The sequence below is a fragment of the Maniola hyperantus genome, chromosome 17 (assembly GCF_902806685.2).
Source record: "Maniola hyperantus chromosome 17, iAphHyp1.2, whole genome shotgun sequence".
Lineage (NCBI taxonomy): Eukaryota > Metazoa > Arthropoda > Insecta > Lepidoptera > Nymphalidae > Maniola > Maniola hyperantus.
The window spans coordinates 11,544,920-11,565,072 of record NC_048552.1 but is presented as its reverse complement, the minus strand read 5'-3'; the positions used below and the strand labels follow the sequence as shown (position 1 = coordinate 11,565,072).

Below are 20,153 nucleotides of genomic sequence, written 5' to 3'. Positions count from 1 at the left end.
TTTAATTTATCGTGCAAAATATCGAAAAAATACGACTGTATTCCGGAACCCTCAGTGCGCGAGTCTGACTCGCACTTGGCCGGTTTTTTTAAAGGATAGTAGTTAGTAGGACTAGGTACTTAGTGTAATAAAAGAAACAATTTTATATGTGTAATTTTGCATATATTCATTTTATTGAATAATAATTTTACATGCGTCCTAATATATAGCTAATTAATTGTTTAAGCAAACATAGTCTTTAAATTAGGTAATTTAAAAATTTGATCACTTAAAACTAATTTAAAATTAAATTGAATGCCTAAATAAATTGATTGATTAATGCGTGACAATACATTAATAATTATTCGCCTATTAACGCATCGTTAATTTAATTCATCAATTAAAGAAAATTAAGGATAACTTAGTAATAAATATAAAAATTATTGTACCTAATCAAGAATAGTATTTTAGATTTATTACATAACTAAAACATAACCCAATGTTTAAATTTAAATGCGCTAAAACACACTTAAACTGAAAAAAATACGTTTAATTGTATTATTTAATAAATAATAACTGAAACGGGAAATGGTTAGAAAATCCAAAACTGAAACAACTCAAATAGAATAAACTAAAATAAAGGTCTTCACTTGTACATTCTAAAACAGATTTTTATTTATTTTTATGCATCATAGTTTTTGAATTATCGTGCAAAATGTCGAAAAAATACGACTGTAGTACGGAACCCTCATTGCGCGAGCCTGACTCGCACTTGGCCTGTTTTTAAATGCATGTCTTAGTTTACATATTATGTTATAGATACCTACCTACTACCTACCTACATACATAAATTATGCATTCTTAATTATTATGTATTAAATTTATTCAAAATACTTGTTCGTGCGCCTACAAAGCGAACCTTATGGGTAGGAACAGTTAAAAACTACATTGAGTTTATATGTATAATAAATAATAGGGTTTTGGACTGTAGTAATAAAATGATGTGATTTTTTGTATAGCGGTAGTTTATGGGGCTAGAACACATGACTAAGGAGAATAATTTTAAAAAATCATGATTTTTATTTATTTTTAACATTATTAATTACTAGATGATGCCCCCGACTTCGTCCGCGTGGATTTAAGTTTTTTTAAATCCCATGGGAACTCTTTTATTTTCTGGGATACAAAGTAGCCCATGTCCTTCCCCGGGATATAAGCTAACTCTGTGCCAAATTTCATCAAAATCCGTTGAACGGTTGAGCCTTGAAAAGCTAGGAGACAGACAGATAGACAGACACACTTTCGCATTTATAATATTAGTATGGATTAAGTTTACGCTGTACGGAAAGCGAATAATGACGTCACAATGCGTAAACGACAAAAAATCAAATTTTTAACATAAAAATAAAGAAATTTCTGCTGAAAAGTGTTTGTTTATGTTAAAAAATTGGAAACTATTTGTCGTTTACGTCTTGTTTTTTTTTTCCTACGATAAAGCTCCATTATAAAATGGTAGCTTTATTCCTACTACCATCTAGCCTAAAACAAGTTTACGTCTTGTGACGTCATTAATTGCTTTCCGTACAACGTGACATTATTAATTCATTAAGTATGTTAAAATAAATAAAAATCATGATTTTATTTTAATTATTCTCCTTAATAATAAACTATAGCCCCATAAATTACCGCTATACAAAAAAATTACATCATTTTATGCCTACATTCCAAGACCCTATTAGAGAAAAATACGGAGTTATATTATTATATTATAACTACATATTTTATAGCATGCTTTCATTACTTAACATAGACGTGATAATTTCTTAAAAATACGGTTTTATTACAGTTTAAGTATAATTTTACTTCCTAACCTAAATGAAACTTAATAATAACTTAATTTTCAATAACAAACTTGAATAAGCTCGGTTTAAGTTAGTTATACGCACAATTACTAAAATATTAACTTATAAAGTCTTTTTGTACACTGTAAGCATTTCATAAAAAGCTTAAGTAGGTAAGAAATATGATTTACTTAATATCTGTCATAGTTAAGTATATAATATACCTATAGAATACATAAGCCCACCCGTACAAAGTCGTGGCGACCCCGCTCTAGTATTATTATAACATATATAAATATAATAAATTGGCACATAGGAACATTTTAAAATGTACAATATAATATTATGTATACTACACTATACTACTTCAGAAGTTCATATAAAAGACACTAATGCCCGGTTTCTGAGTAGGTACTTTTATCGACAGTTTACCTATTCAATAGCGCTATTAGTCCGATAACCCGAGACAGTGCGTTTCTGAACAACGCAATGCATCTTAAATTCCATTTAAACTTAACTGACCAATGTGCGCCGTTTATCTATTCCATAAAGTTATTTGACGTTTCATCTGTCAATGGTAGTTCATGGTTTGCGTATTTTTAGATTTAAAAGTATTTTAATAGTAAGTTGTTGGTTACTTTGCAAAAACAGTGTTAAGCCACTTATTTAGCATACAAAAAAATACTATTATTAATAAAACTAGTGTTAGTGGCGAAATAAAATAATAATATGCATTTCAAACTCGTTTCCTGTAACAGACCCATCTAGTGACAGAATAATGAACTGGTTATCGGTTTCATAGTTTTTGTTGTATTAAAGAAACGCATGGACACTTAAACGACGTTTATCTTATACATAACTTTATTGAATTAACAGCTAATGAGAACATAACTGACGAGTTCAGAAACCGGTCATAAGAGATACTAGGGGTCCAGTAATTTAACTTTACAGCTATTAAAGTATTAATTTATGAGCCACTGTTTTTCGAATATATTAATCCTAAGAGGGCTATAGTTTACACCATTAATTATATCCCTTTATGTAAATCCTAAACTAAAGGGTATAATGCCCTATACCCTTTCGTCCTATTAACACTTTGAAATAGTCTGTTGGGAAAAACTAATTTATATACATATTATGTATAAAGATTACAATCAAAGGACAAATTCTTTACGGCTTCTTTGTTCAAATAGAGTTTTAAAAGCTCCTTGGAAATTTTAATCATATTTATTCATTGTTAAGGCAATATGGGATTGAAGTTGTACACGGATACTCTCTGACACATTGCGGGCGACTGACTGGGAGCGTAGTCTGGGCCACCCGAGCGTAGTACCACGCAATTTTCGAGTGCAGCATGTTCGCAGAAATAAGGAACGAAGCACGTGGAGACGGAGAACCTTTCATCAAGGACAGTTTGGTGCCACAGATGCTAAACGATGAAGAGGGGTGGAATAAGGGTGCAAAAATGCTCCAGTGACGAAACGTGTGAACGACGAATGGTCCAGCCAAAAGGCAAACGGGACCTGACCGGACAGCTCATTTCCTGAAGATTTGCGTATTGCAGTACCGGGAAGGACGGCCAGCGAAGGGAGGAGGTTTTAATCCGTAGGTCACTGAGAAAATCTCAGTGAAGTCGGGCATGTCAATTGGCATCCATGAGGATTTCCTCCTACCCAATAAAAATAAATAAATAAAAAGGCGATATGGGATTGAAGTTGTACACGGATACTCTCTGACACATTACGGGCGACTGACGGGGTAGCGGTAGTCTGGGCCACCCGAGCGCAAAATGGCACGCTTTTTATAATTATTTATATTTAAAATTCTATGCGCTCTGTTACTATAAAATAATACCGTAATCGCTTAGTGTATTAAACGTTGAACGTAAATACGAAATTTTATTGATATTGGTTTTATATCAATCGAATAAAACTCGTTTTTCTCCTAATGGTCTTGTAAAAATGCGTATTTTGGGGAAACTACGAGATTTTTTGTAACTAGCCAAATTGTGCCAATCGTGTTTTGGTTCCCGTAATTCACTAAAGAATATCTTTAAGTTTTATAATATTAAAAAGAGGGGGGTTCTTAACTGACACCTAACCTCAAGAAAAAACCTACTTTCCAAATTTCAAGTTAATATCTTTTCTTTCATCCCCTATTTTACCACCCTTATGGGCGAATTTTCCAAAAATCCTGAAACACGTATATCTTCATTTGTGACCGAAAACCCAAATACCAATTTTCATGCAAATAACTTGAAAAATGACGGACTTTCATACAAACTTCCATCCCCAATTTAACCCACTTAGGGGTGGAATTTCGAAAAATTCTTTCTTAGTGGATACCTACTCTTTACAAAGAATAGACCCTCCAAATTTCATTTCTTTAGGACCAGCGGTTTAGGTTGTGCGTTAATATATATGTCAGTCAGTCAGGATTTTGAATTTTATATATATAGATTAACTACCTATTCATATAAGTGCTTGTTGGTCATAGATATAATTTTAAGGTTTATATTAATATTAATATACATAAGTATTTAATAGGTACTTTAATATTAGTTAATAACCATTACTTAGGTAATAAGTATGTTTAATTGAAATATTATAATGGTATATAAAGTTTATACAACCCATGTGAAAGTAAGAAATTTCTAGGTTTTCACATAAAATAAATTACATTCATTTAACGTAAAAATCACTTACTTGATATTTTAATCCATAACTTAAATCATAACTTCTTGGTAAATGTTTTTATTGTACATTAAATTAAAATAAACAAGCACTTACTAACTTAATTAGTAAACTTTTAAACTTCATTATATTTATACAAATGCAAGATAGATTTTAATATAAATCTATTATTGACTTACCTACTAGTTAAAATTAATAAAGAAATAAATTAAATTAATATATACAAGTCGGAGGTAATGTACGTTAATAGAAAAGAGAAAATATAATATGAAAAAGTAAAGTATTACCTTCAACACGATCTTTGTAAATGTAAATAGAGGTTGCTAGAAAAAACAATATCTATTAAATTTACTTATATATAATAGACAAATCAGTACCCTTATTATAAATGCGAAAGTGTGTTTGTTCGTTGGTTTGTCCTTCAATCACGTCGCAACGGTGCAACGGATTGACGTGATTTTTTGCGTGGGTATAGATAAATACCTGGAGAGTGACATTAGGCTACTTTTTATCCCGGAAAATCAATGAGTGCCCACGGGATTTTATTCCACGCGGACGAAGTCGCAGGCATCAGCTAGTATTATAAATGAAGAAGTAGTTTGTTAGTTAGAATGTAAGTAGGAGGTAATCTCCGGAATCAATCATCTGATTTTGAAAATGTTTCACTGACAGATAAAAATACCACGCGGACCATAAGCTAGTATTATAAAATGAAATAAGAATCACTTACTAGGTGGTCTAGGTAGTCTAGTTGTTCAATTACCGGATCTCATCCCATCACTTGACGATAATTCTCTGTGGTTACAGATAAGGAAACTGATAATATCAAAATAACACCTTTAAAGCTCTACCCACACATATCCGTGCCGGAACGTGACCGTCCGTGATCCGCCAGTGCACTACATCATCATCATCATCATCATCATCAACCGATAGACGTCCACTGCTGCACCTAGGTCTCTTGTAGGGACTTCCACACGCCACCGTCTTGCGCTGCATGAATCCAGCGGCTCCCTGCGACTCGTCTGATGTCGTCTTCCGGTGCGAGGTCGCCATTCCAGGACCTTGAGACCCCAACGTCTATCGGTTTTTCGAACTATGTGCCCTGCCCATTGCCACTTCAGCTTCCCAACCTGTTGAGTATGTCGGTTACTCTAGTTCTCCTACGGATCTCATTTCTGATTTGATCACGTAGAGAAACTCCAAGCATAGCTCTCTCCATCGCCCGCTGGATACGCGTGGATTTAGATTTTTGAAAATCCAGTGAGAACTCTTTGATTTCCCGGGATAAAAAGTAACCTATGTCACTCTCCAGGTCTTCAAATATACCCATCAAAAAATCACGGCAATCCGTTGCACCAACAAACAAACACACTTTCGCATATATAATAAGGGTACTGTACTATAATATTTTGTTGTTATAACAGCCATAAAGATACTTATTCTATGAAAATTTCAATTCTCTAGTACAGTCTTCTATTACGGTTCACGAGATTCAGCCCGCTTCTTTTAGACAGGCGGATGGACGGACAGCGGAAGCTTAGTAATAGGCTCCCGTTAGCAGCTTTCGGGTACGGAACCCTAATTAAAAAGGATACGTAAACACCTCTCAACATCAGCAGGGGTCGCAAATCTTACGTTGGCACATCCAGGGGTCGTCAACTCTAGGAACACAACGTGGCCCAATTCTGTCAACTTCTGGCCCAGGTTCACAAAGTTCGTCGTTGGAGGTAACTGTGGAGCAAAATTAAAGCCATTTATTTGATTATGTCTATCGCCAAACACTATCTTGCACTACTTGAACGCATCTTTTTAGCGTTTAAACTATCTTGAGTAATTTCCATAATAAATGTTAAAGAAACCGGCTTTACTCACGTATTTATGCCCGGTTTTTGAGATACTTTTATTGAAGGTTTATCTATTCAATAGCGCTTTTGGACCGATAACTCAAGACAGTGCGTTTCTGAACAACGCAATGCAAGATAAACTCCGTTTTAACTTAACTGGCCAATGTGCGCCGTTTATCTATTCCACAAAGTTATTTGACGTTTTATCTGTCAGTAGGTAGTTCATGGTTTGCGTATTTTTAGATTTAAGTATTCTAATAGTAATTTGTTCGTTACTTTGCAAAAACAGTGTTTAGCCACTTATTTAGCATAGAAAAAAATACTATTATTAATAAAACATGTGTTGATGGCGAAATAAAATAATAATAAGAATGCATTTCAAACTCGTTTCCTGTAACAGATCCATCTAGTGACAGAATGATGAACTGGTTATCGGTTTCATAGTTTTTGGACAGTTAAACGACGTTTATCTTATACATAACTTTATTGAATTAACATCTAATGAGAACATAACTGACGAGTTCAGAAACCGGGCATAGTCGACGTTAGGCCCGACTAGTCTCAACCGCGACGCGTCCGCGTACTGAGTCCCTGTGAAAAAGGACCCCAGATGTGTTCGAAACTAGTCGGGCTAACGTCGACTAAATACGTGAGTAAAGCCGGTTTTCTTCTACATAATAATGAATACGTCTTTTTAATTCTAAGTAAAAGTTTTTAAAAGTTTTAAAGTTATAAGAACTTTTTTGAAAAAAAATACCATAGGAATGAATATTCTTTTTCATGTACAATAAAAAAAGTCTTAAAATGACACTGCAGTTTCGGTTGTGTATGGCATAGGAATATTAAGAAAGCAATTTTGCAAATTTCCTATGTACATATATATGGAATCCTGGAAGAAACTGGTTTATTAAGTACCTCATTAAACTAAACAAATCATGTATGATATATTATGACAAAATACTGAGCATAATATGTGGATTTCAGTATATTATATTCTGGAAATAAACGTATCAAATTAAGTTAAAATTTTAAAAAAATAAAGGCGGAAACATACTTATAAAAAATCTAGGTTGTACCTACAGTTACTCGGAAACATACTCCAAATATTTTAATTAACAATTTATTTGGAGAGTACGTCATATTCTGGTTCAAGCGTCTGATCAGGTGGCGTGTGGTGTTATAAGTATGTTTCCACCCAAATATAATCAACTCACATTAGTTATTTGAACCATCACAGGATCTGGCCCTTGGAACATTCTCACGTTAGACCAAAACGACATATTCGGCATTATGGGACCATTAGCCATTGGTCCATGGGGACCCATCACGGGACCTGGCCTAGGCGCCATCATAGGACCAGGACCTGGGAACCGATTGGGACCAACCATTGGACCTCTGGGACCAAGCATTGGACCTGGCATTGGACCTCGATATCTAGGTCCACCCATCATACCGTTGACATTCCCAGATTCGAGACCAGGTACTGGTGGACAATTGGGGTACATTGGACCTGGATTAACCGTTGGAAAACCTGGTCTTGGTCCTGAACCCATAGGCATTGGTCCAGAAATTCTTGGGCCCATCACAGGGGATGGTATTGGACCTCTGATGGGACCTTGCATTTGTTGCATTGCATTCACATTTTGGCCCTGCATTGAAACTGGTCTAGGTGGGATTTTATTCTGTGGTCGCAATACTGGGATGTTACTTCCAGGTCTACCTGCCAGCCCAAGATTGCTTTCATTTTTTTGGGTATTATCTTTCTCTATAGGTGATTCGTTTCTTTCGCTGTCCATGTCATTTTGACTATTCTGACTATTAGGCGTAGTTACCGACCGAACGAATTTAGCTACTTCTTCATCTATGGTAATACCAATTTTTTTCAAAAAGTTCGATTGGAAAAGACACGCGTCCAAGTTGGATGTTTTCCCTTTGAGAAACTTCTTGTATTGGTCTCCTACATCCGGCAAAGGTTTTCCGTATTTGCCCAAGCCTGGGCCTACTTCGACCAAGCCTTTGGGCAGTAATGTTTTGTTTTCTATTGTATTGTTTATTTTCACTTTGAGATTTTTGCCATAATATTGCTGGCCGTTTAACATTGATACAGCCTGAAAGAGAATTTGCAATAATTAACAATTATTTGTTTATAGATGGAACCATTTAGAACAATATTATTACGAGGGGACCAATGGACCGACAAATTATTAAATAAATAAATAAATAAGCCTACCTCTAAATTTTTTTTTTTTTTTTTTAAATTCTTTTTTTTGTTTGTTTTTTTTTCCTTCTTTTTACTTTCGTTCATTTTTTTCAAATTATTAGTGCCTTTTTTTTTTTTTTGTTTTGTTTTTTTTTTGGTCAATATTGCTTATAACGTATATCTAGCTCTAATAATTCAGAGGACAAATTATTACTTTATTTTTATTATTTTTACTAGCTGATGCCCGCGACTTCGTCCGCGTGAAATTAGGTTTTTTAAAAATCCTGTGAGGACTCTGTGATTTTCCGGGTAAAAAGTAGCCTATGTCACTCTTCAGGTCTTTATCTATATTATCCATGCAAAAAATCGTGTCAATCTGTTGCACCGTTGCGACGTGACTGAAGGACAAACCAACAAACAAACACACTTTCACATCAATAATAAGGGTACTGATTACCTGCACTGCCTCAAGTGGATGGCTGTACATGACGTTCGCATATTTTGTGCTGTTCATACAAACGGAGCAAATTAGCACCTTTCCCGCTAGCTCCAAAACTTCTTTCAGTTCCGATTTATCACACCTAAACTATCAATTTGAAAAAAAAATCCATTATAGTCGACGCATTTTAAACTGAGTCGTTGAGTTATCTGTCTGTTTCGCTCGCACTTACCTACGACCTGTAAGTGCGAGCGAAACAGAGATAACTCGGCGACTCAGTTTAAAATGCGTCGACTATAGTAACCTTTACAGCGATTACGCACTACACTTCCATCGTCCGAGTTCTATCCCGCTATTCGTCATCCGTGAGAATACCAGCGATTATCTACGACATATGGTACAAAAAGGAACGTATTTTCACGGACTCGGATCGGATTTAGTGCGTAACCGCTCTTAAGCACGATTTAAATGACACTACCTTGACATTGTGGCATATATTACGAATTTAAAAATAATTATAGTCCACACATAATGAGAACTCACTCGCCATATTAACTTGAAACTACGGTTTATCTTTAAAATAAGGACTAACTAAAATCGTACTTTGACATGACAGTCGACACAAAGTTAAAATGGCGAGTGAGATCTCATTTCGTACGCATTAGAAGTCATGTTAAAATTTAAATGAAAATAAGTCGAAGTAAAAATAGAGCTTTTAATCTAACTACTTACATACTTTTACTATAATCGATTTTCAAAAACCTCCATAAAATGGCATTCTCAATACAGCCCGATACAGAAACTGCCCGCCTGACACATTGACATATTCTATGACATATTTTAATGTATATTATAACAGGTGCATACGACGATTAATTTTTGTTTTTATTTGTCGATATTTCAACCCATGTGGTATGTACCCGTTATATACGTTAAAATATGTCGTTAAACCACGAAATAAGCTTAAAATCATTATATTCTATGAATATTCAAAAGTATCAACACTGGTTGGTTTGCAACAAAATAGATAAGGTTGAACCGGCTCCCTTTAAAAATGAATGGGATCTATAAGTGTTTGGTTTATTACCCCTATTGTTTACGTTCAAGTGGAAACACGCCAGCTAATATTGAATGCACTATACCTTAAATGCTATAAATACTTACATTGGTCACAGTAACCCAGTTCGTTATAGGTGGTGTGATACCCAACGAGTCTAAATAGTCCTCCCTGATGTAGTAATCATTTGAATCGGAGGTTGTACTTTGGTTTGGTTTGGAGAGGCCACTGGATTCTTCTGCTTGTGGATTCCCTGATTCACTTATTGTAAAATTGAATTATGAAAATAGTTTATTAAAATCATCGATATAAATGACAAGATATGCCCAAGCGAACAAAATTTTACACGGGTTTTGGAATCAAATAAATCAGCGCCACCTCTTAGATGCTAATGAACGACATGTTTGAAATCCAGATGTCACTAAGGTTGCATTGGTATTAAAGCACCACTGAGTCGGTGCCATTTTGTTTGTTCAATAGCCCTGTCCTGTCCATACGAAGTAATATATAAGTCAATGATTAAAATACATATTATTATGAAGTCCATTATTGCATGGCGCTAATCTAAATATATAAAACGTGTTTGTGTTAATAGAGGACTTGTCCAGTTCGTAGCCAGCTCCTCAATTGGGTATTTGACTCCAATTTTTTTATAACTTTATTATAAACTAGGATAAAAATAATGACGTACACTGAAAGAAACTAATTAAATCGATCAAATAACAAAAAATTTACAAGTATTAAATATTTCTGATTAGACGAGAGATAGCGATATAGAATTTTGACGTCACGCCTTACTAATTCCATAGTAGCTTCGTGCGGTTTCATACAAATTTTAGTTTTGCGCGAAAGGGATAGAAGACCCTCCCAATCCAAAATTAAAATGCCTGTAACTTTGTAAATCTTTGTTGAATTTTAATATTTTTTTCAGTGTACGCCATTATTTTTATCCTAGTTTATAGTAATATAAAGTAATAATATTTATCAAATTCAAAAGTAGGAAAATACCCAATTTATGAGTTTGCATACTTACCCTGGTTCCAATTGTACAGTAGTGTCAGATTCTGCATCACTATCCGCTTCATCTTTTACAGAATCTAGGAAATAAATGTTAAGTACACTTTTTAATTAAAATTATCCATCCATACTAATATTGTAAGTGCCAAAGGGTGTCTGTCTGTCTGCTTTTCACGGCCCACCTGTTTTGGGCAGGTCATAAACTAAAAATTAAATTCTCAAATCCAGCTAAGATCTGTTTTAAGGTTTCCATCACTCAAAAGACATCATCTCATCATCATCATCATCACCAACCGATAGACGTCCACTGCTGGACTCTATGGTCTGTTGTAGGGACTGCCAAACGCCACGGTCTTGCGCCGCCTGAATCCAACGGCTCCCTGGGACTCGTATGATGTCATCTGTCCACCTAGTGGGGGGTCCTAGTGCGTCTTCCGGTCCGAGGTCGCCATTCCAGCACCTTGGGACCCCAACATCTATCGGTTTTATGAACTATGTGCCCTCCCTCTACTTCAGCTTTGCAATCCGTTGAGCTATGGGTTACTCTAGTTCTCCGACGGATTTCCTCATATCTGATTTGAACACGTAGAGAAACTCCAAGCACAGCTCTCTCCATCGCCCGCTGTTTTATAATTTGTGATTACATCACAAAAAAAAAAAAAAACAAAGTGTGGGTACAGAACCCTTGGTGTACGAGTCCGACTCGCACTTGGCCAGTTTTTTGTACAATATACAGTCAATAAAGTCATACGCTTCAATGTCCATACTATAATATCTTACCCATTAGTTGTACATTTAGTTTTCCTTCAGTTTCCTTTTCCTTCAACTTTTTCAAAACTTGGTGCAAATGTTTCTTTGTTTCAAATCTGAGACGTATTTGGAAATCCTCCTCTGTATTATCTTCTCTACTGTCGTTGATACTTGATATATGTACTCCACACTGAAATACATACACTTTTATTTTATTTTAATTATTATATAAAGGCATACAAAACTGGTTATAACTATACATAGTCTAAATACAAAAATAATAGATTAGGATTAGCCTGGCCTGAAAATTCATTAGGCAGAAACTGTAGTTTTGGCATTCTAGCCATTCTTGGGGATTGCCAATCTAAATGATGATTCTTTATCATGGTTTGTGCTGGTCATAGACTAAGGATTAAATACAAAGCCCAGCTGAGATCTTTTTTTGTACAATGTGCAGTACAAAAATTATTCATGTTCAAACAACTACTTGTTTAGCATGTACTACAATCACTGAACTCAGATGATTCGCCTGCTTGTTTGCTTGCTATTTATGTTAAAAACTAGCTGATGCCTGCGTTCGCGTGTATTTAGGTTTTTAAAAATCCTATGGGAACTTTTTGATTTTCTGGGATAAAAACTAGCCTATGTCACTCTCCAGGTCTTAATTATACCCATGCAAAAAATCACACCGACCCGTTGCTCCATTGTGACGTGATTGAAGGACTAACAAACACACTTTTGCATTTATAATAAGGGTAAGTACCCTTTTTAAGATTATGTTAACTTACTTCATCTTTAACATAATTTATAACTTCTTTTGAAGACCAATTGCCTTGTGCGTTTGTTAACAACAGTGTGTATATCTGTTTCTCATCCACAGACTGAGAGTTATTCGTCAAAGCAACCTCATTTTGAGCGTCAGTGTACCTCCTACGTTTAACACTTTCATTTGAATTCTGGGAGTCCTCGTTATCCATAACTACGTCAGAACCTTCTGCAACCTTCCGTTTCTGGTTTAATTGTATATCTTGTAACTTCTTTTCAAAGACAGAGTTATTTTTATTGAGTTTTAAGTAAATTGTCTTTTTCACAGCGTCACGGTTTTCACACTTCTCAACAGGCTCAACTTTCACGTGTGTAGAATCCAAATCCGGCACCGAAACACTATCATTATTATTTTCATTTGAATCCATAGTATAAACACGTAGAATTATCACTTCTTCCACAACTGAAACAGTAATATAACATGTCTGATGTACAAACTACAAAAGACTACCTATCTGTAAAGTTTACACTCTACTACAACATTAATAAGCAATTAAGTCTACTGAAAAGCACTATTTTGCAATAACTATTAGTCAAAATTAGTTACTTATTTTCCTTTTTCTTTTACAGGAAATTAAATCTGCATTCTGCAGACGGCAAATAACAAAATTCTAAACATAATACAAATTACAATTATTCAAAATGTCAAGTTTGACACTGATATGACACTGCGCTGAGAACCCAGAGCCGTAAAACCAGTAAAAAAAGTAAATTTTCCCATTTTGCTCTTGCTCACATCGTACCTACCTACCATAGATTATCTACTCTACCTACCCTGGTGCAAACTGCAAAGAGTACCTAGGTACCTATCTATTTAATGTACCTAACGTAGGTAACGTGTTGTAACGTGGATCGTAATTCGTAATCGTTCGTATAATAGTGATCTCAGTGGCTCTACCGCGGTTGTTTGACAGCTACAATGTCACGATCGCAATCATCTCTGATTGGTTAATGCTCGCTCACTATTGGCTACAATGCATTGTTGCAACAAGAATCGCACAAATTTAGCCAATCAGAACAATTGAGATTGTAATAATGATTGATGCAGGTTTTAGACAATCGCCCTACAGCGGGCCGATTGCGAATCGACTGCATCTATCATTTAATGACAGCATCAATGTCAAAATATGGTTTTCCTATCACGGTTCGGTGAGACAGTCCACAAAGGATAGATGTGGACAAAAAAATGTTTTGACAGTTCATTTACACTATCGATAAAATTTATTGTATGAAAAATGCTATTGCGGACGCGTTTTGAAGTTTGATGTCATATAAGAACCAAGACAAATGTTACGTCAAATGAGGTTTTCATTGAAACAACTCGAGAGGTGTTTTTATCAGTGACATAAGCTATCCGCAAATCGTTTTACTACTCATATTAATTAAAATAAAGTTATGAAAGGGATTAAAAAAGGCTATAGTAATTCTTCTGCTAGATAAGAAATCAATTATTAATTTTAGAAGCTAGTATAATAGTATAAAAGCATTTTTAGATTAATATAAGTCTCATAAGTACTTTTAAAAGAATATGTGATGACTCTTTCATTAGTAGGTTTGATGCACAGAGTACATTAAATATAGAGGAATACTAACACTGAGAAACGAGAATCACAGAGTACTTTTTACACGCACCTATAACTTCTTGGAGAACAGTTATGTGCATTTTAACTAAATAATTAAATATCATTGCTTTAACGGTGATGGAAAACATCGTGTGGAAACCTGCATGCCTGAGAGTTCTCCAAAGTGTTATCAAAGGTGTGTGAAGTGAAGTCTACCAATCCGCATTTGGCCAGCATGGTAGACTATGGCCAAAACTCTTCTCACACTCAAGAGAACCGTACTCTATAGTGAGCCAGCGACAAGCTGAACATAATAGTATACCTTTGACTCCTTTGAGAACAATATGGAGAACTCTCAGGCATGCAGATTTCCTCATGATGTTTCCTTCACCGCTAAATCAAGTTAAGTATAATTAATTGTTTAAAACGCACATAACTCTTAGAGATGCGTACCTAGAATTGAACCCCCAACCTTCAATTATTCAGAGGTGGACATCCTAACCACTAGGCTCTTCGGGGAACTTCTAAAATTATTCCCCAAAGTAATTTCCAAAGCTAAATCATTTTCTGATTTAATTGATTTAGCTTTGGAAATTACTTTGGAATTTAAATTATTTAGGCAAATAAAACAACAGTTTGATGATTTTTTATGTATTCTTTTATTAAAGTAGATTAGATTCTGACATTTTAATTATATCACCATCTGCTTCTTATAAATCTAATCTGGCACCGTTCATTATTTTATTTGTCTCTGCACGGGGTCCAAGAGCTCGAGTTCACAACATATCCCAATCCATATCTTTGTTAGGATGAAGAAATGAATGTAGCACTGTATCACCTTTGCCTGAAAAAAAATTATGATAACTGAGTAAGTGACCACTGACTGTGTTGCTTAATCTATACCACTAGGCACTACCAGCTTCTGTTTAGGTATGACGTTGTCTGCGAAGACTTTAGAATCAGTGTATATGGTATCTTTGTTACTAATTTAGCTAATCCAAATTGTTTCTTTAAATATTTGTGGTGCGAAGGAGTAAGAAACATCCAAACTTTCATATGAAGAGCAACGTTTTAGGCAGCTCTAGATACATAAGGAAACATACTCGAGAAAGCACTTGTAGTGTGGAGGTACTTACTATGAAGTCATAACCACCAGTAGCAATGGACTCAATTTGTATAATAGGTACTTTATGAAACGCTGTTAAAACTCCTATAACTTTTCGGAGTTTAATACCATTGTAACAACTAAATATCACTTGCTTAGCTGTGAAGGAAAAGGAAGATCGTGAGGAAACCCGCATGAGAGCCTTTACTTGTATTGAATGATAACGTTTGTTAACTTACGAGTTCTAACTTCCAAGCAGCCACAGTCCGTCAATAAAGATCCCAATACTTAGGCAAATCAGTGCCCAGGCATTTGCGTATAAGTTCAGTGAGAAAAACTAAGTCTCCGGAGTCCGAGGAGCAAGCAAAGTTGCAGAATTAATCACAAAAAACAAACGCGCAAACTAAGGAAAAACAACAAAAAATTGTACTTTGTGGTCTGGGGTTCTAAATAGTTACCACAGACTAACTACTTATTTGTAATAAGTAACGTAGCCAAATTTAGGAGACTGTTATGTCCATGTAAATTACTAGATTACCAAGTGATTACCATAGATATTCGATTTAGTCGGGTTATAAATAGGTCCGTGCTACCAATACGTCATCAAAATGTCGATAATGACCAAATGCGATATAGTGCATTAGTCGTCCGCGATAGCAAATTTATCAACTGTAACGATCACGATTCTTAAGGATATTTCTATTGCGATGTCACATGTCAGTTTACGGCAATCGGCAGGCCGATTGCGAATCGACTGCATCTATTATTTAATGACAGCATCAATGTCAAAATATGGTTTTCCTATCACGGTTCGGTGAGACAGTCCACAAAGGATAGATGTGGACAAAAAAATGTTTTGACAGTTCATTTACACTATCGATAAAATTTATTGTATGAAAAATGCTATTGCGGACGCGTTTTGAAGTTTGATGTCATATAAGAACCTCGACAAATGTTACGTCAAATGAGGTTTTCATTGAAACAACTCGAGAGGTGTTTTTATCAGTGACATAAGCTATCCGCAAATCGTTTTACTACTCATATTAATTAAAATAAAGTTATGAAAGAGATTAAAAAAGGCTATAGTAATTCTTCTGCTAGATAAGAAACCAATTATTAATTTTAGAAGCTAGTATAATAGTATAAAAGTATTTTTAGATTAATGTAAGTCTCATAAGTACTTTTAAAAGAATATGTGATGACTCTTTCATTAGTAGGTTTGATGCACAGAGTACATTAAATATAGAGGTATACTAACACTGAGAAACGAGAATCACAGAGTACTTTTTACACGCATATAACTTCTTTGAGAACAGTAATGTGCATTTTAACTAAATAATTAAATATCATTGCTTTAACGGTGATGGAAAACATTGTGTGGAAACCTGCATGCCTGAGAGTTCTCCAAAATGTTATCAAAGGTGTGTGAAGTGAAGTCTACCAATCCGCATTTGGCCAGCATGGTAGACTATGGCCAAAACTCTTCTCACACTCAAGAGAACCGTACTCTATAGTGAGCCAGCGACAAGCTGAACATAATAGTATACCTTTGACTCCTTTGAGAACAATATGGAGAACTCTCAGGCATGCAGATTTCCTCATGATGTTTCCTTCACCGCTAAATCAAGTTAAGTATAATTAATTGTTTAAAACGCACATAACTCTTAGAGATGCGTACCTAGAATTGAACCCCCAACCTTCAATTATTCAGAGGTGGACATCCTAACCACTAGGCTCTTCGGGGAACTTCTAAAATTATTCCCCAAAGTAATGTCCAAAAGTCAAATCATTTTCTGATTTAATTGATTTAGCTTTGGAAATTACTTTGGAATTTAAATTATTTAGGCAAATAAAACAACAGTTTGATGATTTTTTATGTATTATTTTATTAAAGTAGATTAGATTCAGACATTTTAATTATATCACCATCTGCTTCTTATAATAAAACAACAGTTTGATGATTTTTTATGTATTCTTTTGTTAAAGTAGATTAGATTCAGACATTTTAATTATATCACCATCTGCTTCTTATAAATCTAATCTGGCACCATTCATTATTTTATTTGTCTCTGCACGGGGTCCAAGAGCTTGAGTTCACAACCTATCCCAATTCATATCTTTGTCAGGATGAAGAAATGAATGCAGCACTGTATCACCATTGCCTGAAAAAAAATTATGATAACTGAGTAAGTGACCACTGACTGTGTTGCTTAATCTATACCACTAGGCACTACCAGCTTCTGTTTAGGTATGACGTTGTCTGCGAAGACTTTAGAATCAGTGTATATGGTATCTTTGTTACTAATTTAGCTAATCCAAATTGTTTCTTTAAATATTTGTGGTGCGAAGGAGTAAGAAACATCCAAACTTTCATATGAAGAGCAACGTTTTAGGCAGCTCTAGATACATAAGGAAACATACTCGAGAAAGCACTTGTAGTGTGGAGGTACTTACTATGAAGTCATAACCACCAGTAGCAATGGACTCAATTTGTATAATAGGTACTTTATGAAACGCTGTTAAAACTCCTCTAACTTTTCGGAGTTTAATACCATTGTAACAACTAAATATCACTTGCTTAGCTGTGAAGGAAAAGGAAGATCGTGAGGAAACCCGCATGAGAGCCTTTACTTGTATTGAATGATAACGTTTGTTAACTTACGAGTTCTAACTTCCAAGCAGCCACAGTCCGTCAATAAGGGTCCCAATACTTAAGCAAATCAGTGCCCAGGCATTTGCGTATAAGTTCAGTGAGAAAAACTAAGTCTCCGGAGTCCGAGGAGCAAGCAAAGTTGCAGAATTAATCACAAAAAACAAACGCGTAAACTAAGGAAAAACAACAAAAAATTGTACTTTGTGGTCTGGGGTTCTAAATAGTTACCACAGACTAACTACTTATTTGTAATAAGTAACGTAGCCAAATTTAGGAGACTGTTATGTCCATGTAAATTGCTAGATTACCAAGTGATTACCATAGATATTCGATTTAGTCGGGTTATAAATAGGTCCGTGCTACCAATACGTCATCAAAATGTCGATAATGACCAAATGCGATATAGTGCATTAGTCGTCCGCGATAGCAAATTTATCAACTGTAACGATCACGATTCTTAAGGATATTTCTATTGCGATGTCACATGTCAGTTTACGGCAATCGGCCTGCAGCCTGCAGATCTGTGATATAATTCGGCAGGCCGATTGCGAATCGACTGCACCTATCATTTAATGACAGCATCAATGTCAAAATATGGTTTTCCTATCACGGTTCAGTGAGACAGTCCACAAAGGATAGATGTGGACAAAAAAATGTTTTGACAGTTCATTTACACTATCGATAAAATTTATTGTATGAAAAATGCTATTGCGGACGCGTTTTGAAGTTTGATGTCATATAAGAACCTCGACAAATGTTACGTCAAATGAGGTTTTCATTGAAACAACTCGAGAGGTGTTTTTATCAGTGACATAAGCTATCCGTAAATCGTTTTACTACTCATATTAATTAAAATAAAGTTATGAAAGGGATTAAAAAAGGCTATAGTAATTCTTCTGCTAGATAAGAAATCAATTATTAATTTTAGAAGCTAGTATAATAGTATAAAAGCATTTTTAGATTAATATAAGTCTCATAAGTACTTTTAAAAGAATATGTGATGACTCTTTCATTAGTAGGTTTGATGCACAGAGTACATTAAATATAGAGGTATACTAACACTGAGAAATGAGAATCACAGAGTACTTTTTACACGCACCTTTAACTTCTTGGAGTTATGTGCATTTTAAGTAAATAATTAAATATCATTGCTTTAACGGTGATGGAAAACATCGTGTGGAAACCTGCATGCCTGAGAGTTCTCCAAAATGTTATCAAAGGTGTATGAAGTCTACCAATCCGCATTTGGCCAGCATGGTAGACTATGGCCAAAACTCTTTTCACACTCAAGAGACCCATACTCCATAGTGAGCCAGCGACAGGCTGACCATAATAGTATACCTTTGACTCCTTTGAGAACAATATAGAGAATTCTCAGGCATGCAGATTTCCTCATGATGTTTCCTTCACCGCTAAATCAAGTTAAGTATAATTAATTGTTTAAAACGGACATAACTCTTAGAGATGCGTACCTAGGATTGAACCCCCAACCTTCAATTATTCAGAGGTGGACATCCTAACCACTAGGCTCTTCGGGGGACTTCTCCTAAAATTATTCCCCATAGTAATGTCCAAAAATCAAATCATTTTCTGATTTAATTGATTTAGCTTTGGAAATTACTTTGGAATTTAAATTATTTAGACAAATAAAACAACAGTTTGATGATTTTTTATGTTTTCTTTTATTAAAGTAGATTAGATTCTGACATTTTAATTATATCACCATCTGCTTCTCATAAATCTAATCTGGCACCGTTCATTATTTTATTTGTCTCTGCACGGGGTCCAAGAGCTCGAGTTCACAACATATCCCAGTCCATATCTTTGTCAGGATGAAGAAATGAATGCAGCACTGTATCACCTTTGCCTGAAAAAAAATTATGATAACTGAGTAAGTGACCACTGACTGTGTTGCTTAATCTATACCACTAGGCACTACCAGCTTCTGTTTAGGTATGACGTTGTCTGCGAAGACTTTAGAATCAGTGTATATGGTATCTTAGATACATAAGGAAACATACTCGAGAAAGCACTTGTAGGGTGGAGGTACTTACTATGAAGTCATAACCACCAGTAGCAATGGACTCAATTTGTATAATAGGTACTTTATGAAACGCTGTTAAAACTCCTCTAACTTTTCGGAGTTTAATACCATTGTAACAACTAAATATCACTTGCTTAGCTG

The 20,153-nt window shown here is 35.0% G+C and overlaps 1 protein-coding gene across 3 annotated transcripts; it reads right to left on the bottom strand.

Annotated features, from left to right (window-relative positions):
* Nucleotides 1–201: 201 nt before the first annotated feature.
* On the bottom strand, nt 202–13,304 carry LOC117989999 (uncharacterized). Of its 3 annotated transcripts, none has more exons than XM_034977423.2 (10): nt 13,196–13,304; nt 12,612–13,051; nt 11,854–12,013; nt 11,090–11,153; nt 10,164–10,317; nt 9,018–9,146; nt 7,575–8,468; nt 6,112–6,247; nt 5,244–5,308; nt 202–4,836 (listed from the first exon to the last, which is right to left on the bottom strand). In XM_034977423.2, exons 2-9 carry the CDS (start codon nt 13,014–13,016, stop codon nt 5,283–5,285), a joined length of 1,968 nt encoding a protein of 655 aa, XP_034833314.1. In that variant the 5' UTR covers nt 13,017–13,051; nt 13,196–13,304; the 3' UTR covers nt 202–4,836; nt 5,244–5,282. The 3 variants fall into 3 exon arrangements, with proteins under 3 accessions (XP_034833314.1, XP_069360242.1, XP_069360241.1); XM_069504141.1 differs by having other exon boundaries at nt 202–3,489; XM_069504140.1 differs by having other exon boundaries at nt 202–5,308.
* Between the last annotated feature and the right edge of the window lie 6,849 nt (nt 13,305–20,153).